This window comes from Nymphaea colorata, chromosome 7, assembly GCF_008831285.2.
Source record: "Nymphaea colorata isolate Beijing-Zhang1983 chromosome 7, ASM883128v2, whole genome shotgun sequence".
Classification (NCBI taxonomy): Eukaryota; Viridiplantae; Streptophyta; class Magnoliopsida; order Nymphaeales; family Nymphaeaceae; genus Nymphaea; species Nymphaea colorata.
In genome coordinates this window covers 18,812,992-18,835,725 of record NC_045144.1, presented here as the reverse complement: position 1 = coordinate 18,835,725, position 22,734 = coordinate 18,812,992, and the positions used below count along the sequence as shown (strand labels likewise).

Sequence of the window (22,734 nt, the reverse complement as noted above, 5' to 3'; positions counted from 1 at the left end):
AACCGAGTCGGTTATGTCGTCCGAAACCGATTCGATACGAATTATCCGTTATGACGTCGTTGAAGTCCGTTAAGGAAAAGTTAAAACAAAAAAAAAGTAAGAAATGGAAAAAGAAGAAAAACCGAGTAGCTTTCTTTGCAAGGTTATGGATTCGGCCACCTCCTCCTGTCTGTCGCCGTACGCCGGAGGTCGCCGATCGGATGGTCAACAGCTGATTGTTGGCGTGATCCAGTTGCCGGAACTCTAGAGCAGTCCTGCCGTCCTCCCCTCCCTCGCCCTCTGTTCCTCTGTCTTCTCCTTTTTAAGGAAAATTCTTCATCCGGGTTCCAGCGACTCTGCCTTGCGACTGCCGGCGCGGGATCGGAGATATGTACGCGCATCCTCCGCCTGTTCCTGAGAGGGATGGCAGTGGCGCTGATGCGAGCCACGCGCCGAGGGTTTACGAGGTCTGGAAAGGCAGCAACGTGAGTTCGGGTTCCGCTTATCTTCACTTTCTCGCGTTTTCATTTTTAGGGTTTTGATCTGTTGTTTTTATGATGCGAGCGTTGGAGATCTAGTTTTGGTTCGCGCTTTGGGGTTGTCCGGTTGGATTTTTGAATTTTTGTTCCTTCTTGCGGAATGTTGGGAGTTCGCTATCCATTCAGTTGATTGGATTTTGACTGAAGTTCTTAGCAACATGGAATGGGTACAGTATGGTTTTTGTCTCCTAACGTTTTTGCTCAGCGGGAAGCGACCAGTTCGGCTTTAGTCTGATTCCTTGTGGATTGAAGTGGTCTCTCAGTGCTTCAATTTGGGAATGGAGTGTCCTTCATTTTTATTTATACTGTTATGTACCTGTGTAGTGTTGGTGATATAGATTAATTTTTCTGAATATTGTTTAATAGATTAGTTTTTCTGAATATTATTTATGTGGTTAAATATAGCTTTCTCTCGATTTAATTAAGCTGGTGCTTCTTTAAACCACAACATAATTTTAAGGTCTTCTGATCTCGATGAATCAACTTCTTGCATAGGTCAAAGGGACTTGTATGTAGGTATTTGCGGCATGAATTGGAAATTTTCGAACGTGCAAAGATAGCTGAACTATGTACATCTGGAAGATCAGATATGTAGATGAATCAATATTAACTTGATATAAGTGGACTTTAGGCTTGCTGTATTCGTTTCAGAGACAAACATATTTCACGATCGTTTATTATTATCAGTTCTATATTTGGTGCTTATTGTGGAACCTGTTGGTGTTTGCTACCTGCTGTATTGTAGATATTCATTTATTGCGGATACATAATACTGCCCAGGTCTCAAAATTTACAGATAATGTTGGTGTAAGTTCCTCGCCTTTTTCATAACCAAAATGGTAAATAGAGAGTGTAGCACTCTAAGCTTTGTTGTCTTGGAGACATAAATATAATAATGCATCTTAAATAGACCAAGTGGCAATCATGCATCATAAGCTGTTATGGAGTGTCCTTGCTTGAATTTAGGTTGACACTTGACAGTGAGCTGAGTGACTAAACCAATGAAACTGTCAGGATCATCTTTTGTTGTATGCGCAAAACTCTGCCTCTGTTGTAGGGTACTCTAGATTGTTGAAGCCTTCTGTCATGTAGTGACTTGTAATCCAGTACGGTTGGGAAGAGTACACTTGTACGTGAGAGTGGGAAGATTAACAATGGCTATAAAAGTTTGTATAGAACAAAAGAGGGACAGATTAGAAGTGCACAATTAAGGACATCCATCTTGAAAGCCTAAAACACCCGTGGCAAATAACTTTAGTTCCAGTAAATAAGCATAGTCTTCACTGAGGCACAGTAGAACTATATTTAAGGAAGAAATAGCAGCATAAATGAAATGCTTACATAAGCAATCTCCTTGTCTTAGTCAGCATACCTTTTAGTTTATCCACATTGATTGTTTGTTAGATTGGTTGGTGTAGTTGGCGTTCACTTCCGGGAAGCATCACTAGTTCACTACCTATCATTTAAAATTCAATGTTATGGATTCTGGCTCACTCTGTTGCAGATTGGTATATCTGTGTTTCATGGGCAATTTCATAAGGGCACTATGCCATTGTCCACATTATACTGGAACTTGATTGGCGTGAGTCGTTTTGTTGGTAGACAGCATTTTTTTTTACTATGTTTTGTGAGTTGCAGGAAGAGATGCTTTGGTGCTTGGCACACTGTTATTACAAATGCATGCAGAGTTATGTGAAGTTGTGAATATATACAAGCACACAATGTACTTCTCCTCAGATGCATAAATGTGTGGTATCACTTAGGTCATCTAAATACTTTGAGGGAATCAGGTTGGCTTACACTGCATACCTTGCTGCACACATTTGTATGTGACTGACATGGGCTATTGCTGTTAAGCAACTTATAATTGGGTGCTTGTACCTCAAGATATGAGGATCATTGCTGATTCGCTGAAGCAGTTACTCAATATATGTTCAAGGAAAGAGTATCGATCATTGCTGATTCGCTGAAGCAGTTACTCAATATATGTTCAAGGAAAGAGTATCAAGAGATTCTTCATCTCTTAAAGATGGTATAGAATTGCTATTGGTATTCCATGCAACTAGACTAGGGCCTTAGAGAAGTCAATTCTTGTTCTCCCTTTCCCTATTATGATGAAAGCTTACTAGCAACTTGAATCCCTAACTTATATTGCTGGTCTATGGATAGCAGGTGAACCATTTTGGTTCATGGTTAAGAGTATGATAAGAAACAATCGCATCCAGAGGTAATTTTATTTGGTCAATTTAATTAATAACCGGTAGTCAATCCATCTTAGACAGTTACTTTGGTGAATATGCATCAGGTGCAGACGGTTATTGTTGACTAGACATTCTTTAGCTCTTGATTTGAGGCTAACAATGTGGGCACAATTGAATAGCAATTGATGCTGGCAGTTATGTGAGGTTTTGGAACAAAGTATTCTTTTTGTTCTTAATGTTTTCATGTTTATGTTGCATTGCCATTGTTACAGTGGTCTATTGTTTCTAACCTTTTAATTGGTTTTCTGTGTTAATCTTGTAATTATTTGCTACATGTGAAAGGGGACTTTTGCAGCTTGTTCTGTCTGTTGTAATTGTGCCTTTATCTGTTGGCTATCAAACGTGCTCATTTGGTCTAAACCAGTCATTATTTACATTTCTCCTATTTTGTAGGTATTTTGTCTTAATGGGATGTTCATCTTCGGACCCGATGCAAGATCTATATTCTTAACCATATTCCTCATTGCTGCTCCTGTGGCTATTTTCTGTGTTTTTGTTGCAAGACATTTAATGGATGATTTTAAAGGCCATTGGGGAATATCGATAATGGTGGCAGCTGTTGTATTCACATTATATGTGAGTGACCTTTTTTTCTTTTCATTTTATCTGGATTCTGTTCTCTTTTGTATACAAGATTATTGTTGCAAACGTGTTGTTGTACTTTTCTCAACCTTATCTTATGCGGTGCTATAATTGAATGAGTTACTGGTTCATTAAAAGGCTCTGACTTCTTTTCATGCATTCAGATTTCTGAGGCATAACGTGATGTGGCATTTTTAAGTTTTTTACAACTCTCCAGTGTGTATCTTTGCGTATATAAATGCAAAAGTAGGTGAAACAAGCATTGACAGCATGCCATTGTAATCAAATTTTACCTTGCAGATGCCTCGTTGTTGCCTGTTTGGAAAGGATGAGTTTTGATCTCAATCTTGTTCGAGCTTGTAACTGCATTCTTGGGTAGAAAAAGAATATTATTGAACACAAATCTATGTTCACTTCTGCTTTCTTTCGTGGCTGTACATTTTCTGATCCTCCATTTAAAATCCATGTTGATACCAGTTCTATTCTATCAGTGATGAAATAAAAATAGGAGCAAGTTTGGCATGTGTTGTTTACACATACATACAGGAGAGTGGAAGAAGAAAGGTGCCAATTTTATCTACTCGATCAAGTGGTCTGCTTTCTAAAACGTGTCAATCTTACCTACTCAATCAAGTGGGAGAAAAACCCAAAAATGGAAAAGGAGAACACTGCTAGTTTTGCGCAGCAACTGCTTGCTCGAGATTGTCCCTTGGTTCATAGGTCCTGACACAAGTTGACAATGCTAGCTCCTGCAAAGTGCTATCCCATTAATGGCTCCCACCCTTCTTTCCCTGAATTATTCTTAAAAAAAAAAAAACTCCAGACCATGCATTCAAAAATGATATTTACAGAGCATGACAGTTTATTGCTTGTTTTCTTCTGAAAAGAAGTTTTATATTGCTGTTAAACGAGCAGGCCTGTCATTGTTCATTCTGTTAAAACTTAAAAGAAATATATGAAATGACAGATGAACTTTCAAGAAATATCTCTGTAGTCTGTACCGTGTATTGAGGGTCCAAATTTTGATATTATGTCCTCATGGTGATGATTTTGAAGTTTGAATGGCTGTGTCCAAGCCACATGAAATTCTCATGTTTCTTTCTTATGTTCTGGTGTGTGTCAAGGAGCCGGTCAACTGGGAAGGGGGGAGCTGTTCTTTACTTGGCTCATCCCTCTCTCTCTCTCTCCAAATATCCTTGCTAGATCAGGGCAGATGCTGAATGCTAGATGTACCGCACTTCTAGATATGCTTAGGCAAGATAGCTTTTTATGCCATGTTACAAGGATAAGGGTACAGAATGACTGATGAGTCACAACTCAATTCAATTTACAACTTCAATTCTCTTTGGGGTTAGAAACAAGTGGGTGCATTTCCACAATCTATTTGTTAACAAGAAATTGTTTTCTGATTTTTTTAATATTTGAAAAACCATTGAAAGTGTTAAACATTTATATAAGATAAAAATGAATTCTTCCTTACAAGTAAGTCTGCAAGGTTTAGCTGTGTCACTAGGAACAAGCAAAAATGGCACGTCACTGCGACTCAACTTTTTGTGTGTTTTAGCCAAGCAACAATTCTATTATCTCCAACGATCAGTGGAATGGGTGCTTTTTTTTTTTCTCCTCCACCCATGATCATGTCTTGGAAGTGCAGCTCTCTGTGCCTTCAGTTTACTGTTTCTTTCGTCTAAATTGACTCTGCACTTTTATTTGCCCATAGACCTGTCCTTAACAGTCCTGTTGGCATGATCATTTCCTTCTAGAGAGTCTGTCTTCATGGTTCGTATGCTGTACTCGAGTTTTTTAGTTGGTAATTTAACCTTTTCTTGTTGTTGTAAGCTCTATGCTGTTGGTATGCTATTCTTGTAGTCTATACTTTATTTTTTAGTTTCATGGGTTGCTTTTCCCTTTTTCCAGATTTTTTGTCTTCTCCTTCTTACTTCTAGCAGAGATCCTGGCATAATACCTCGTAACACTCACCCTCCAGAACCAGAAGTCTTGGATACCAATGTTGATGTTGGAGCTGGTCTGACGCCACAATCACGCTTACCTCGTTTTAAGGATGTGGTTGTAAATGGAATCATTGTAAAGGTGAAGTACTGTGATACCTGTATGCTGTATCGGCCTCCTCGCTGCTCCCACTGTTCAATCTGCAATAATTGTGTGGAACGTTTCGACCACCATTGCCCTTGGGTTGGTCAATGCATTGGGCTGGTAAATATCCTGCTATATCTGTACACCTTATAATTCTACTGGATTTTTTGTGAATATGTGTTGTTCTATGCTAGTGCTACTCTATGTTATTGAAAACTTCATAAAGTACTCCTATCTTGGTCATGTCTGTGTGACTTTGGTGCCATTTTCTTCACTATGTCTATTCCTTGACTCGTGAATCCCAAGTCATGTGATCTCTGGCAGATGTTGTTCTGAGATGTTATATGCTTTTGTCTTGATAGTCGTCAACAAAATTTTATCTCAGAAGCATTATCTCTTACAGTTCTTTTCCTTTTTCTGATGCTGGAACCAAGATGACATAATAAATCATTTTTTGAGCCAAAATGACAAAAAGATGAAGAAATATTTGCCCTCAAAATTCTGCACAAAGGCTGATTGACAAAAACTGCTGAAATTTGGTTTCAAATTGCATCTCTGGACTCGTTCTGTAGAGGATATGTACTACCTGATGACAACTTCTACAGATTCAGTATTAAGAATTTAGCATCAGTATCATATATAAATCAAAATGTTGACTGAATATTGTGCAACTGTATGTGATGTCATGCAGAGAAACTACAGGTTTTTCTTCATGTTCGTTTTCTCAACAACCATGCTATGCATATATGTCTTTGGATTTTGCTGCGTCTACATTAAGAGGATCATGGATGTTGAGGAGACTAATGTTTGGAGGGCAATAGCTAAAACACCTGCTTCAATTGTGTTGATTGTCTATGCTTTTGTAGCTGTGTGGTTTGTTGGTGGCCTTAGCGTTTTCCATTTGTATCTTATTGGCACAAACCAGGTAATTTTCCTTGCACCGTTGTTTTTGTTTCTGTATAGAAAATGGTAGGAATTTTGTCTAAAGTCTGCTTCTCTTTGCTTTGTTCTTTCAGACTACTTACGAAAACTTTAGAGCTCGATATGATGCGCGAGCTAATCCTTACAATAGAGGGTTGGTGGAGAATTACAAGGAAGTCTTCTTCTCGAAAATACCTCCTTCTAAGAACAAATTTAGAGCAAGGGTGCATTTGGAAACAGGTTTACGGTCGGGGTCAGCTGAACCAGGTTTCATTAGTCCCAACATGGGGAAGTCTGTTGGTGACATTGAGATGGGTGGCAAGACTGTGTGGGATGATGTTGGTGGAGGGATCGCTGATATTGAAAGGAGGTATGGAACCGATGGTCTGCAGAGCAAGGATGCTGTTGGTGACATGTCATCTCCTGAATTTGGGCGAGCTGCACTTCCAGCAGAAGGCCTTGATGGACGGTTAGCAATCCATCCGAGACGTTCTAGCTGGGGACGAAAGAGTGGTAGTTGGGAGATATCACCTGACGTCTTAGCTTTGGCATCCAGGGTTAGTGAGTCAAACCGATCAAACCGTTCTTCTGCAGGGTTATAGAAAACGACCGTGCTGATTATTGATTATTCACTGGCCCAATGCTTTCTTGGGCTTGATGAGGTTACTGGTGATGTTTTTACGTGTCTATCTTGGTTGCTTACAAGGTTGGACTAGGATCTTGTAATGTCCAAATGGTGACACCACATCTTCAACTGTTTTGAATGTTATTGTACATCAATATCTGAGTTCTAGTGTGGTCAATCTGTGGAATGTTGTTATATTTGCTGATTTTTCTAATATATATTTTCGGTTTCTGAGTGCTGCTCTAGTTTGATCATTTCTCTGCTTTATTGATGTATGACACAGTTTGGGATTCTTCTAATGAATTATAACATTAACGTTGACTGACTCAAGGAGAGAGGGGGGACTTTGAAACTCATTCCGAGGCTTGGAGCTTAGAACCCTAAGTCTTGACTTGGCGAAGCTCTCCGATTGGATGATCGGAGTCCCTGCAGATGTGAGTTTTTCAGGCTGCCTCTGCTTTCAAATTTGGACTGCCCAATTAGTTGTTTCAATTGTTTTTGCTTTTCAGCCTTAACTTTAAGTCTTCCGCGTTTAATAATTTTGTTGCTAGTTGCTGCCATATTTGATATCTGACTTAGTGAATGTCAAATAAATAATTGGTAGAATCTTCCGTGTGAGTTTTGTCATTCGGGTTAAATATAATGCCGTAACTCTTGTGCTCTCCTTATCCCGGGAAGGGACTGTTTCTAGTTCTCAAGACACGGGTGCATGGCTATGATATTGGCAGAGATTTCCGTATTTTTCGAATGACACGGGTGCATGGCCATGAACTCTTGTTCGAAAGAATTTTCCCTCCTTCGAGATGAAGAGATTAGGAAAATCGTTAACTTCTCGCCAGCGTTTTCTTGTTACAAAGTGAACTTTCTATGTGTATAATTTCTCATGTGGGAGGTTGTCACTCAATCTTGTTCACATGGGAACTTTTCTCCTCCTCTGGTCAATGATATGTTATATTTTTAGACCATGTTCAACTTTAGACAACTCTGTTTAATCTGTAACGAATAATATAGTGCAGAATTTGACACGTTATGCGAACATTTCCATCATTTTCTATAGTCAGTCAATGCATAAATTTATTGTGGCCCTGCAACTATGCAGAATTTGATTTTTCTTTCTTGGGTGGCGAAGTCAATGGTGGCCGAGCATAATCATGTCATGCTTGGTCCCACCGGCATTATCCATGTTGAAGATGAAGGGCGTTCAAGCAAAGGGGTGGTTATGGTTGGTCGTCAAGAATTGCTCCATCTTCAATGTTTCTCACGTCACTGAGACGGACCAATGCTACAAAAGTATTTGGAATATCAATTGATCTTATCTCAAAAGAGTAAAGGTTCTTGTCTTCTTGAGTATGATCCTTTCTTCTTTGTTCTTTCGTAGCACTGGTTAGCCTCTCTTATCTATGGTTGCTTTACCAGGCAGTGTAAAATTGTGGGGTAGAAATGGGGGATATTTTGGATCTAATATCCGACCGGTCCGCTTTAAGTAAATCGGATATGAAAAATGCATTTAGTTTGGAAGTCGGATTTGTTTGGATTCGAATTTAGTTTTAAATAAACAGCCTATCAGATGATAAACATCAATACGTCCAGTTAAATTTTCTCGTATTCAATATCTATGCATTTCAAAAGTCGGTTCGTAACATATTGCAGTTATTTAAGAATTAGTAGCCAAATTAGAGTTCGAACCGGCATTGATCGTGAATTTAAAAGCGGATTTGGTAGACGATACATCGAATTCTAATCGGATATGTTGACATCCCTACATCGAATTCCAATCGGATATGTTGACATCCCTGGGTAGAAACCGCTCAAACCTGTTGCCCCAAACGAGATCATTTCTTTTTCATTCTTTTGTTGTAGCGGTAGTTGCCTATTTGACAATGAAAAACTTCGAGGAAGATGACACTTAAACCCATAGAATCTTTAACTAAGCGAGAAATTTGGCCTTAACTCCTTGAATTTGTTCGTTTTAGTTGTAAGTGGATGGTTTTGTAGGATCAGTTGTATGCCAACTGCCCCAACTATACAATAACAACAGTAGTGAATTTGATGATATTGGTTCATAGCTATGGAATCTCATATCGTAATGCTGCAATAAATTGTATATTTATGGTTGGACATGGTCCGGATCATCACTAGATCCAACTTGGAGGAATACGTGTTTGGTTTTTGATATATATAGGGCCACACAGTGTTTCATTATTTTCTCGTTTTTCTAGTTTTCGGAGATTTCTTCCTCCCTCTTTTGGGGACCCGGGCAATTTCGGGACTTGGGTGTGCATCTAGTGTCCGCAGGTTAAAAGAGTAGTGCATACAAAAATCAAACTGACGACCAGATTTTTACCACCTGTGACCAGTTACACTACTCCTTAAGCTAGAGAGAAAAGTATTAATGTATAACAAGCGGGTGGAGCTCGACTAGTATAAACTCGTGTCATTTGATTCTTCTTTTTTTCTTTAAATAAAAATGAAAATCATTAAAAGGATGTTACAATTAATTAAAAATTATCGACATGCCCCTAAAGATTAATAAGCAGGGAAGATACAATCGAGTTTAAATGAGTTGAGCTTGTGTAACTCAATTTGATTTGTTTACAACTAGAGTTTTAACTCAAGCTCGAGTTCTACTCGTTTATTAAACAAGTCAAGTTTATATGAACAAGTTCGAGTCGAGTCTACTCCATTCATGGTACATCCCGAGAGAGAAAGTGCACGTTTTTAACTCAAATCAAATGACATTTTACTGTTACTTTTCCTGGATAGATTCAAACAACAAAACCCCTTGATTATGATGGTGTGTCACTTTACTATCAATTCTAATGTGTTGTTAAAATCGGTCTCAATCGACCGATTCAAATTAAATTGGTGGTAAACCAATTTGGTTTTGCATTTATAATTTTAATATTTTAAGAAATTTATATCTTAATTTAATTTATATTTTTTGAAAAATATTTTTTTAGTAAAATTTGCTGATTCACGACCAATTCAACTGAATCATTAACTCGTTTAGTTTTCTTAATCTGCAGCTTCTAGATTTAGTTCAAGAATCGTTTTTGACAAGATTGGTTTAAATTTCATGCTAATTACATAGACTTTTGGATTGGGTGCATCATCTGCCATAAGACCAAATTAACAGAGAAATTTTTCTGTTAAATTTTTTTACCAAAAGCGGTAGCTAAATTGCATGATCAGGTTTCAATTTCTTTTACTTTACAGTTTGCATCACACGTGAAAAAGAAATTCAGTTCTCGATAGGTGTCGGCTTTCATTTCGAGCATTGGGGAGTCTAGGGGTGAACACGAGTTGAGCCCAAGTTAAGTCAGTTCGAGCTCGGCTCGACTGATGAAACCTCGAGCGAGAGAATAGCTAGACGGATGCAGCTCAAGCTCGACTCGGCAGTTACGTGTTGAGCTCGAGCTCTACTCGATTAAGACTTGCCAAACTCGTTTGAATAGAATTGATATTCATCGTCACTTGTTGACCTCGAGCTCGACTCGATTAAGGCTCGACAAACTCATTTTAATAGAATTGATATTCATCGTTACGTGTTGAACTCGAACTCGACCCAATTAAGGCTCGACAAACTCGTAATCTCGTTTAAATATATCGACTTGATTAAGACTCGACAAACTTGATTAAGCGCGAGTTCGACTCGGCAGTTACGTGTTGAGCTCGAACTCAACTCAATTATTTGAACGAGTCGACTCATGAATTCAAACTCGACTCGTTAAATAAATGACTCAGCTCGAACTCGTTCACGAGCTAAGCTTTAACAAGTGGAGCTCGAGTAGCTCGACTTATTGTTCACCCCTATCAGGAACATCAACCTCTAATGGAGGCGAGGGGGAGGGAGAGAGAGAAGGAGAGGGAGGGTCCCCAATGCACCACTTGAAGTATAGCGGGAGAGACGCCTGAGACATTGAAAGCAAACCTTATTATACCTGCGGACAACTTGGGTCTCCTCCGTTCACCCAAAATAAAAGAAATTCAAACGCCTTTTTGTAATTTGCTTTTGGCAGCATCACTTGATTGTTATATGCAAAGGGTCAACCAAAATAGAGCATGGTAACCAAAACCTGCTTTTTGCCAACTCCAACAAAAGATGCATTGAACAGGCGCTCACCTACTATATATGACATAATGCAATTAAGGGAGAGCATGCCTTCACCAAAAAAATATTATATTTTAAATAAAAAGTTAAATAAAAGAATTCGTTCAAAATTAATCAATTGATATGATATAGAAAGTGAGAATTTTTTTACACATTTTAAGTAAAAGACTTTTCTAGCTATATGACTTATAAAGCATGACTTGTTTTGCAAAAATAATACAATAGTGCTATCTTAAGAGTAAATTTTTAACTTTGGCTCGTTGGACATATTTTTGAGTAAGTTCAAGTTTGGAATAGAATAATTAATGGTCATAAAAACTCAATTTATATGTTGTAAGTTGAAAGAAGTTTGAAACTTGATATAAGATGTCCATGATCTATCAACACTCAACACTTACTAAATTGATCAGATGTCACTGGTTTGAATTTCTTGTGAAATAGTTTTCACAATTGACTCTGCAAAGGCAAATTCTTTTTTCTTCAAAATAAGTATAAACTATCCGTAAGTAGATGAATACTGTACAAAAAGGAAAACTTTTTAAAATATTTGAGATTCTTTGAATTTTCATAGATCAACACAAAAATTGTCTGTACTTTCTTTTGGGTATAAAGAATGGTTTTATGAATGTGAATAATGACTTTCTTTTATTTGTTCACAATGTTCTATGCTTTATCAATTTAAAACTTTTTATTACTATCTTTGAGACTAGATCTTCTTTCTAGTTGGTCATGAAGTTTACCAATTAGATTCAAACCATCTGCCATGTGTGGAATAGTTGCTGATTTCTAAAATTTAAAATTTATTACCAAAAGAACAATAAATCATTGCTAAAGTTAAAATAAGCACCATGAATAGTGATTGTTTTCCGGTAGCAAATTTTAAATTTTATACATCCGATAACATCCAATACATGGCATCATTGAAATTGAATGGAAATGCCCAGTTCACCCATGAGAGCCACCCTAAGAAAAACAAGAAAAAACAGGTGATAAAATATTTTCGTCAATGAGTATTCTTCACGATAGATTCAATGACTTTCATGAGTAAGCTGTGTGTGAGTGTGAATCTATAAAATTAAAGTCATTATTTACTCACTATATATATATATATATATATATATATATATATATATATATATATATGTGGTATGTGCTAGACACTTAAATGCTAAGTAGATAAGAGATAACATCAGCTCTTTTTTAGATAGGTGTTTAAGAGAAAAATAAATACAGAAAGGTGATGGAAAGTTAGTACTAATTCATATTTTTTCTCTAGATCACCAATCTAAAAATGATCAATGCATGAGATGGTTCCTTATCTACTACCTCTTTCTCTCTCTCTCTCTCTCTCTCTTCATATATATATATATATATATATATATATAATTGCACATGCAAACAGCAGTCATGCCCTTATGTCAGGAAAGAACAGACCTGCACGTCCAGTGAAGCAATTCAATTTACCCTGTGGACGACAAGATAACAAAGAAAAGAAAAGAATCCTGTAAATTCATGACTGATTTGTACCGAAACTGTGATTCGCAAGTCTTTCTAACGTTTTCACTTTTCTTGCAAATTTTGGTTCTTTGTTAATTTATGCACATCTTTCACTCCAGATTTTCAAATGGCAGGATCTGTGGTTGGTGCCAACTTCTGTTGCGTTTCTTCTGTTCTGCGTCCAGATCGACTGCATTTCTCTGCAACCGAAAAAAAAAATATATATGATGCTCGGAATAAAATGAATAATATTCATTTCTAAACAACTGGTTTCACTTTATTGAAAAAGAAACTCATATATTTTAATAGAAAAAGTTGGCTTATAATGAGAGAACCAATTTGTCAATATCGATGAAGTACGGTTGAAGATGTCAATAGTTAATAAAGTGGGGATGATTGTCGAGGAACAGTGAGGCAGAGACTGGGGACGGAAGGAAGCATGGAAGTCCTTGGGACGACCTTGTTTTTATTCGGTGAGGAGGTTTTCGCTTGGTATTAAGCTTTTATAGTTTCAGAGGACGCGGAAGGTGGGGGGAGGAAGTTAAGGAGGATGAAGGGGAGGGAGAAATCTCTCTCCGCCATCGGTGGCAGTCGGCGGTATGTTTAGGAAGAGGAAGGGTTCTTGGTAGGGAGAGGATTGAGCTGGCTCACTCTCTTTCTCTCTTCTTGTGGAGATGGGGAGTTGTTTGGAGAAAGCGAAGATCGAGGAGAATTCAGCCCAGGACAGCGCTCAATCCTCTGGTACTTCTTATTCTCCTTCTTCTTATATGTTTCGGGTCTTCGTTTTTTCTTGGTATTGTCTATTTGATGGTCGTTTTGGAGGCTTCGTGTTGGCTTCTGGTTTTGATTAGTTGCTGCGGCTGCTACTGTTGTTGTTGTCTGTGGAGTTCAGATGACATTCATTGTATTTGCAGATGGCGGTTGAGATGATCTTTGTCGCTTTCTTTCTTCAGTGTCTATGTTATTGTGGTTGTTTTTCTTTTTTCTTTTCTCCACCGAGGACTATATGATAGGGTCAGAAGGAAAGGCGATAATGAGCCATTAGAAAGTCAATACCAAGTCAAGTGTATAATGAAATTTCGTAGCCTATTAATTGACTCATCCTGTAATGTTCTCAACGGGATTCTTTGTTATTGATGATGGTAAACCCACTGAGGATGTTCTTTTTGCGATCCTATCTCTTAATGTCGTTGTCTTGGGCCGTGGAGCGATGTATAGTGAAATGGCGAGGTAGGGAGGACCGTCTTCTTCAGGATGCGATGTGGCAATAGCAGAAGGTAGCGTCAAAAATGGGTAAACTTTACCATGTGGCATTATATGGGGAATGCTCCCAGAAGAAATTGGAGGTAGCCTACTAAGCAGTTTGAAATAAACGTGAAATTTATAGCATCGTAGCGCCAGGCTTTACTAGAATAAGGAGTGTGATGTGCATTGAGACAGGTTATGGCATCACTGCCAACAAGGGGCTTGCTGTAGGCGGTTGGGCTTAAGCCTTTCAAGTTAAAGGAAACGAATAGAGCAAAATTTGCTAGTTATTTGCCTAACCTGGCTTGCCAAGCTTAAGAAGCAACAAGTTCTAGATAGTGGACACCTTGATATGCTAAGACTGCTGTTTGTACTTTGTACTAATGTTAAGTAGGTTTTGGAATGCACTTACCATGAGGAAGTAAGAACCAATTTATAGTGGAAATTAGGCACTTTTGACCTACGTCACATGGGATGTTGCCATCCTATGAATGAACATCATATGAGGAAAATGGAGAATATGGCTGACGAAGATGGTGCACTTTGATATCATGTTACTGTGACAGAATCTTAACAATAATAATGTTCAGAATGGCCTTTTAAGTGTATTGGACCTTGGACCTAGTTTCAGGCTTCCAGCAAAACCTAACTGATCCATGGTGCATATGCGCTGATTCTTGAGGTTAGTGCACTCATGTCGTGTTTAGAGAAGATTTCTTATGCCATACACTGATATAGTCACCATTAATGAATTGATATCTGTATTGAACTCTTTACCTTATTGGTATCCTCATATAACAATGTATTGCAAGTTGCAACACGGTCCTCCACCAACTGTTGATGGCAGCAAGTTAAAATATAATCAGCTTATTAAGGTTTCCTATTTTTGCTCATATTTCATAGGTTTGTGTTGCTCCATTTGTTTGTCATTGACAACATTGACAAAGGGATTCTGTGACTGCCTGGAAATTTACACCTTGAGGATAAGTGATTTCTCTAAATATAGTTGGATAGCAAAAATGTCCTGTCACTTTATGCCTATGTTTTAAGAAGGTTGCTTCATGTGTTGACCTTGGGATTTTGATGCTTTTGCTAACATAACGGATTATGGTTGTGGATCTTGTTAGCTGCTTAGTGTTCCACTTATGGTCTTCCTCTTTTCAGGGTTTATGTGGATGTGCATCTATTTGTTTACTTGCAGGTTGTTTGAATTTAAATAAGCTGTTGTTAGCCTTGGTTTTGAAGCATGAGATGGCTATATGGCTCTCTTTTTGTAGGAATGGTGGAAGATAGGCCAACAGCCAAAGAACCGACTAATGTTCATAGAATGTCATTCAGCACTTGCTGTAAACTGTTGCATGATACGACGAAAGAAACCATGTCATTTACGAGTTTGATCAAGCTTTATCAATTAGGGCATTTATTAACTATTGGAAAAGGACTGTGCTTATTTTTCATGTACAAAACTTAAGTAGTGTTCTGGAAACTTATTAATGCACTGATCACAAATGTGACTATTACAAATGAACAATGCCCTATTGTATGTATTATGATTTGTTTTATCATCCTTTTGCTTGTTTAGTTGCTATTCATGATCATCATAATTGCCTTTCCCTTCAGTTGTGTTGGTTAAGGTAAAAAACTCACATGCCATCAGCGTTGTCAATCACTAGCATTCCCAATCGTCACACAGACAAACACATTTGATGTGTAATATAAGGCAAATTTAAGAATGTGAATTTGCTTTCTGTTTGTGTAGTGTGATAGTGTTCTTTTTGTACTGGTGGCATATCTGTCAAGACAAGAAACTATAATGTGCAATCCTCTGTTTTGTTCTTATGCTTTAATGTAGCTGCAGTAACAAAAGCATTTCATGCAGCACTTCCAAGGTCCAGCAGTACAGAAGTCAAGTCTTCTGCTACCTCTACCCAAACTTTATCTTCTGTCAGTGATGGTACTTCATCAACAAACCTTCCAGAAGGACAGATACTCCATTCAAGTAATTTGAGGACTTTCACTTTTAATGAACTGAGAAGTGCAACTAGAAATTTCCGTCCTGATAGTCTTCTTGGAGAGGGTGGTTTTGGCTGTGTTTTCAAAGGCTGGATAGATGAACATGGACTGATTGGGTCCAAATCTGGTTCGGGTATGGCGGTGGCTATAAAGAAGATGAGCAACAAGGGTTTTCAAGGGCAAAAGGAATGGTTGGTAAGCACTGAGGAACTATTTGAGAATTCCAAGCACCAAAGCATCTTTGTGTTGGTTGATAGGCTAAGGGCGTGTCTTTATATTTTTCTGGTAAGGTATCCAAGTTTGAAGAAAGCAAGAACTCGTGTAACTTTTGATTGGCATTTGGATAGGCTGAAGTTAATTACCTGGGTAAACTGCACCATCCGAATCTGGTAAAGCTAATTGGTTATTGCTTCGAAGATGATCAGTATTTGTTGGTCTATGAGTACATGTCAAAAGGAAGCCTGGAAAACCATCTTTTCAGAAGTAAGTACATTAACCTTTTCTTACTTGCCTATGCTTGGGTAAATGGAATTCATCTGATCTTATCTTTGTTCCTTTGCCTAGTTCTATTCACATTTCACCCCATGCAACAAAAGCTAAGCTAGAATACTGGTGGTAATGACAGAACTTTCTGTTTGATTCTGCGTACTTTACATCCTAAGGTTATGATCCACCTGAATTTTCTGTTTTCCTCATTAATTTGGTTTTTGGTAGCATTGCTCCCATTAACTTTACATTTCCTTGATGCCATTGACATTGTTCTATAGCCTAATAGAAACACATATGCATGATCGTGGAAATGAAAATTCGAATGAACTGAATTTTGTGGCTATAAATTGCTCTCTGAACAATTGTACTTCTTTTACTTCCCATTGTAACCAATTTTATTTTATTCTATCACTCTTAGTGAATAGTGTACACTCGCAGCGAATACTAGCTCATTTTTCAATTTTCACTACATCCTGTTTTTGCTATGGTGTGTTGATTATGAGTCTCTTGACATTGATAATGCTTGTCCTGAATTTCATTTTCATATGTTTCAGTCAGTCTCACAACCAATGCTGCTACCCGAGTCAAATCATTAGACTGTTCTTTTATTGGTTATTGACTGTCCAATTTTTGATCATTTTCCTGTAGGAGTGGTCAGCCATCAACCACTTCAGTGGGCAATAAGAGTGAAAATAGCTCTTGGAGCTGCTAAGGGTCTTGCTTTTCTACACAATTTAGAAAGGCCAATAATATATCGTGACTTTAAGGCATCTAATATTTTGCTTGACTCGGTATGCCTCGTTCACACATTTCTCTGCCGTTCTTGAATAGGTATAGACGTTGATTGGTTGTTTCTTTAGTATTACATTTATGTCCTTGTACTAGCAGAACTTCTCAATGTTTCCTTTGAAGAAGCAAGTGACAAAAACTGATCAGTTTTTGTTTTTCACATGGTTTATACTGGTTTACATTTATTGTCAGCAGATGCAAAGTATAACATGTCTGTCAGATTAAAGTTCTAATTTTTTTCAAGTAAATGTAATACATCTGCTGGTGGATAGGCAGTGGTTTACTATGTAATCTGGCATCTATTGTAATTAGATTTTCTTTTATGTCAACTTTGCGTCTGAGAATTCTGCTTACGTGTTGACTCTGTAAGAAGTGAACTTTGATCTGATGTTGCATGATTGGATAGGCATTATCTTCTTAATTTTATTGAAATGTCTCTGAAGACTTTAGTTTGATCTTATTCACATGGCTTGAACCATTGGTTTAGCTTTCATGTCTTCTGTCAACCAGTGACACTTTCATGGATGCTAGTCGCATCATGTAATTCATGCATCCAAAACCTGTGGTGGTCATGGCCAACATCTTACCCCTAGTTTCTTTATTCTGTGCCTTCCCTATTTGAGTTTTATTATGTAGTTGCTTCCTTTAATGTCTACTTTTCGTGTCAGTTTGTTACTGAAGAATTTCAGTGTTCTAACATAGTGAAAAGTCTACTGTAACTCTAATTGATAGTAATAAGACTGACCTTATGGACCTTTATTAGTAGAGGGTCGTGACATCACATAATTTGAAATTAGAAGCTCTCTGTACTATGCGGCCTGACTTTATCATATAAATTGTGGATGATTGTTGGCATTTGGAGACACTATATGGGCCTAGCTTCGCTTCCCCATGGAAAGGACAAGAATGCAAGGCACCTAAATCTTATATTGACATTGATTCTTTGAAATTTGAATCTTTATCAAAGTTGAAAGTTGCAGGTGGTCTTTTCGTGGCTTTTCCAATGACAAAACATTATGGCCCTTGTGCGATTTAGAAATGGCAGATTGATACTGTTAGCGCTGATTCCTAGCCTATCTGTTTATAAAGAATGAGACAGTTGCGTTGTCAATTTAGATTTCTTGCTGGAAAAAAATTCTAACATGAAACCTGTGGCTTGTACATGGTTCTCTATGGCGTTCTTTTTTTGGGTTTGTTTGGGGGGGGGGGGGGGAGGCGTTGTCGTTATGCTGATGGTATCAGCCTGACTTCTTTGCATGTAATGTTGTTTGCTTGTACTTGAGGTAGAAATTATGTCTTGAAGAGTCTTTTGAACGAGAACCTGAACCACTATCTCCCGCTGTCTTCCAGAACTATAATCCAAAACTTGCAGACTTTGGCTTGGCAAAATATGGACCTACAGGTGATCAAACACATGTTTCTACGCGTGTTATTGGCACTTACGGTTATGCAGCTCCGGAATATATCGCAACAGGTATGGAGAGCATCCAGGTTTTTAGTTTTCTTTTATTAGTCCATGATCGTTTCTGGTATAATGTCAATCAAATTGCTTTTTTTTCTACTTTGTTGTTATTTCTTTACTAATTATAAGTCATGTATTGGTATTTTGTTGGCGAAGGCCATTTGACTGCAAAGAGTGATGTATACACCTATGGAGTAGTCCTTCTAGAACTGCTTTCTGGCCGGCGAGCTTTAGACAAGAACAGGCCTCCTGGGGAGCAGAACCTGGTGGAATGGGGTAGGCGTTACATGGGCGACAAGCACAAGGTATACCGAATCATGGACAATCGACTGGAAGGCCAATATCCACTGAAGGCCGCTTATATAGCAGCATCAACTGCTCTCCAGTGTCTCTCTTCGGATCCAAAGAGCAGACCTCACATGAATTCTGTTGTTGAGACAATGGCCCAATTACAGGATATAAAAGAACCTGAAAGACCATTGCCTCAGCTTGTAAAAGGCGATTCTCGGTCTGGAACCCGTTCACGCTCGAAGGGTCATACTGTCTAGTTTCTCACCTCTAGAGTTCTGGCCATCAAAAAATTATTGGTCGTGGAAACTCTGGCTATCTGCTTTCAGTGAGCTTCAGTTGATGCAGCCGTGATAATGAGAGCTGCATTGTTGTTGTCCCCAGTATCTGTGGCAGACTCGTGTTCAAGCTTCTCCAAACCTGTAAATTATGAGAACGCAGATATTCGTCTGCTTTATGTAAAGTGCTGCATTTGCCCTTTTCTTCTCAGGAATTGAAATCTTGCTTCACGCATTTCATATGTATTTTTTCGGAAATCTTAGAAAGCTTGTAAATTTTCAAGTACTGGGTAAGACAGAAGTGATCTCGCTTTCTCTCTCTCTCTCTCTCTCTCTCTCTCTCTCTCTCGCTATATATATATATATGCACGAGAAAGTGCATTAAATCCACATTAAGTTTACAGATGCGCATCCAAACAAATAAATAGATGAACACTTGGTAACCATCTGGCGCTTAGATTGGATGAAAACTGTGGAAATCGACACCAACCTGCGTGGTTAATGCTGAACCTGTTTTCTTGGCTAATTTAACCCTTGAAGAGTGCCAGTAATTAATAGGTTTTTAAGGCTTTAAGCTAATTTAATCCTTGAATGACGCCAGTAATTAGATTCTTTTTTTTTCACAGAAAACAGACACCATACCAATCACATATCATATAATCCAAAGTGGGATTGGTTGTGGAAGGACAAATCGCGGGACTTGGTCTCTTTTGCACATGATCAGTAGAACCCTTCCGAGCGCAGCTTGTGAACTATTCGTAAGAGAAGGGCCTCCAAATACTTCAGGCTGGAGTCTTGGACTATGATAGGGATGTAAATGGTTCTTACCTGTAAACGGCTTGCATCACCATTGATAAGCGGCAGGAGAATCCCACTGCCTGAGTGAAGGCCAACGCATCGCCCCCACCCCCAGAGAATTTTGGGCATAGGGAATTTTGGGCTGTGCTGGTGCTTAGGTGCGGCACCCATTCAATGCATGTCAGCTAGCATATTGGTGAACTTTCACCCCATTTGCGGCGCAAGTGTTGCTTGGGTGTTTGTTTACAGACTCACATGAAGGAGATGGTGTGTCTCAATTGTACTTTTGGAACGCTCTGTCTTCAAACAAATTACCTGCTGCTGAAGGAACTTTATGCTAGTGCAAAACAACGAAGAGCGTATATTTTATCATTGGGATTCCATCAACTATTTTGAAAACAGGTGTGGCCTCTTGTAATGTCGCAAGTCAATCATGGGTATGAAGATATAGACGATATAGATGAGAATAAGAGACAATGTGTGCCATGATTCTTTTCTCAACCTAATGAAAGGATATGATTTCATTGTCCCGAACACCTCTAGTTTCTGCTTAAGGATTCTTCTGATTTTGCATCTGTTGATTTATTTTGCAAATAGTGAGAAAATAAAAATATCAAAGTGTCTTGTGAAGTTGGTTTATTTTTTTTTAAAGGGTGAGCGGTTCATTCCATATCCCCCTAAAAGAGGCCACTGCCCCCCTTGCCCTCTCTCTGGGTTTTCTCATAGCATGTTTCAGGACCTTTTTACAATTTAGAAGTAGAGCGCACTGGAACGTGACAAACTCAAACCTGATTCTTAAGAGCAGCCGGACCACCTTGCCGCCCAGTACGCTATCACCCCTTTGCATTTGTTGATTTCATGTGAAAAATATGGCTCAAAATATTGAGAGTTTCTGAAAATTCTTGAACTTGAGGGTATGCTCTTCTTCCTTTTCTTTTTTCTTGTTTACTTTCATGGTTTTGCTTCAAAGGTGGGTGCGGGGCCTAGTTCTGGTACAAGCTGGCTCTGGCAGCCAAAGAAGGGTCCCAGCAGGACCGAGCCCAACTTCGGTGAGACTGGCCAGGCTCGATATGTATTATATAATCATATTTAATATATTTATATTTTTTTATTAAAATATCATATTTGCATATTAAATATAGATGTTATTTTTTATTTAAAATCAGATTGGCTAGGTTAGGCTGGGCCGCACCCAGGTCATGCACACAGGTTATGGGCCAGCCTAAGCCCGACTTCAAATGGGACCATGCTGGCCCAAACCCGACTCGAAATCGGACCGGGCTGCCCAATGCCAGTGGTAGTTTGGGTTCCAAATTTATGGCAAAAAAAAGATAACAAAGCCCACCTTTGCATACCTTTGCATATGGACGGAATTTCTGTTTCCCCAATCAGGCATTAGGTATGTCAACGGATCAGATTCAGATCGAATATATCCTTAATTATATCCGTTTTTTGGATATTCACATATTCATATTAGAATTCGAACAAAGAAAAGTCATATCCAAATCCGATTTTTATATTTTTATCCGAATCCAAATCTGAATTTTGAACCGGATTTTGCCAATTTTCAAAATTTAATAGCATTATATACAAGATAATTGTTTAAAAATGAACGAATCCGATCAGATATTTATGTATCTGAATCTGAATCCGATCGGATGCCATTTATTAAATCTGAATCTGATATGATTTCTTAATCGGATATTAATTTTTTTTTCCATATCCGGTTTTTTCAGATCGAAACGATCAGATATCCTATTCAAATATGATATATTGACAACCCTAGTTTGCATGGTAGGGTCATTCCTCTCAATGGGACAATGTCCCTCTACTCTGAATCTGTTTTTTTTCTGTATCTTGTGTCTCTTGGCATTGTAAATCATTTCATGATTGTTACCAGTTTTTCATATATAACATGAGAAGCATATACCAATCATTTATGACAAATTTTAGCAAATACAAAAAAAAAAAGAGTTTTTTCCCTTAAGTTCATTCTACTGGTAGGCAAGTGTTACTGCTAATTATACATGCATGAATGCATTTATGCATCTATAATAAAGTATTTGGACCTAATTCAGAAATTGAATTTGTTAATGAGATTCAATGAAATGCCCCAAGTACTGGAAATAGTTTTCCATTATGAAGCCACACTAGGCTACTAACCATGGTTAAACTAACAAAGAATGGCTGTTTTTTCAAAGTACATTAATGCTAAAGAAGACAAATCAAAAGTCTAATAGTCATTAATGCAGTGATTTTGTGCCAACAGAAATACTTAAAAGCTCTGATATTGAAGATGTGGCCTTTTCTAAACCTTGAAAGCTTTACTCCTGCTGACCATGGTCAAGCAGACTACAAGTAAAAAGGGCACACTGTAGTTAGTTGACACATGAACAGAAAGTTACAAGCAAATTGGTGTTTTTTTGAGTTGTGACATTAAGAGCAGTCAAGATTCAGATTGGGAACCATCCCTCTCTTCAGGGTAAGGAAGCTGCTACTGTTTTTTCTTTTTCTTTTTACAGAGAGAAAGAAAGAGAGATATTAGAGAGAGAGAGAAAGAGAGAATCCAAGGTCTTGACAGGCAGTGGACCATTGACTTTGGAGTGGAGGCTTTAAGGTGGGGAAGAGGAGCAATAGAATCTTGCAGTGCATTAAAGCTTCTGTTAAGACCCAAAACAATGGCCATTAAAACTGATAATTGGAAAGAGCAAAAGCCAAGTTAAATTAAAAGGAAGGCTATAAATGCCCATTAAAGGCAGTGGT

At 38.1% G+C, this 22,734-nt stretch overlaps 2 protein-coding genes across 3 annotated transcripts; both read left to right on the top strand.

Annotated features, from left to right (window-relative positions):
- Positions 1-108: 108 nt before the first annotated feature.
- On the top strand, positions 109-7,246 carry LOC116257463 (probable protein S-acyltransferase 7). Its single transcript, XM_031634239.2, has 5 exons — positions 109-464; positions 3,173-3,355; positions 5,279-5,575; positions 6,147-6,380; positions 6,472-7,246. Exons 1-5 carry the CDS (start codon positions 369-371, stop codon positions 6,976-6,978), a joined length of 1,317 nt encoding a protein of 438 aa, XP_031490099.1. The 5' UTR covers positions 109-368; the 3' UTR covers positions 6,979-7,246.
- A 5,828-nt stretch (positions 7,247-13,074) lies between these two features.
- Positions 13,075-19,496, top strand: LOC116257381 (probable serine/threonine-protein kinase PBL3). 2 transcript variants are annotated; one of them, XM_031634070.2, is made up of 6 exons: positions 13,075-13,350; positions 15,707-16,062; positions 16,215-16,350; positions 17,005-17,147; positions 18,496-18,619; positions 18,764-19,496. In XM_031634070.2, the coding sequence occupies exons 1-6, from the start codon at positions 13,284-13,286 to the stop codon at positions 19,153-19,155; spliced, it is 1,218 nt and encodes a 405-aa protein (XP_031489930.1). In that variant the 5' UTR covers positions 13,075-13,283; the 3' UTR covers positions 19,156-19,496. The 2 variants fall into 2 exon arrangements, with proteins under 2 accessions (XP_031489930.1, XP_031489931.1); XM_031634071.2 differs by having other exon boundaries at positions 13,077-13,350; positions 15,734-16,062.
- Positions 19,497-22,734: the final 3,238 nt, after the last annotated feature.

Coding starts and splice junctions, on each gene's coding strand:
- LOC116257381 (XM_031634070.2), top strand. CDS start 13,284: ATGGGGAGTTGTTTGGAGAAAGCGAAGATCGAGGAGAATTCAGCCCAG. Junction 13,351..15,706: donor GGACAGCGCTCAATCCTCTG/GTACTTCTTATT, acceptor GCTTTAATGTAG/CTGCAGTAACAAAAGCATTT. Junction 17,148..18,495: donor CTAATATTTTGCTTGACTCG/GTATGCCTCGTT, acceptor GCTGTCTTCCAG/AACTATAATCCAAAACTTGC.
- LOC116257463 (XM_031634239.2), top strand. CDS start 369: ATGTACGCGCATCCTCCGCCTGTTCCTGAGAGGGATGGCAGTGGCGCT. Junction 465..3,172: donor AGGTCTGGAAAGGCAGCAAC/GTGAGTTCGGGT, acceptor CCTATTTTGTAG/GTATTTTGTCTTAATGGGAT. Junction 3,356..5,278: donor CTGTTGTATTCACATTATAT/GTGAGTGACCTT, acceptor CCCTTTTTCCAG/ATTTTTTGTCTTCTCCTTCT.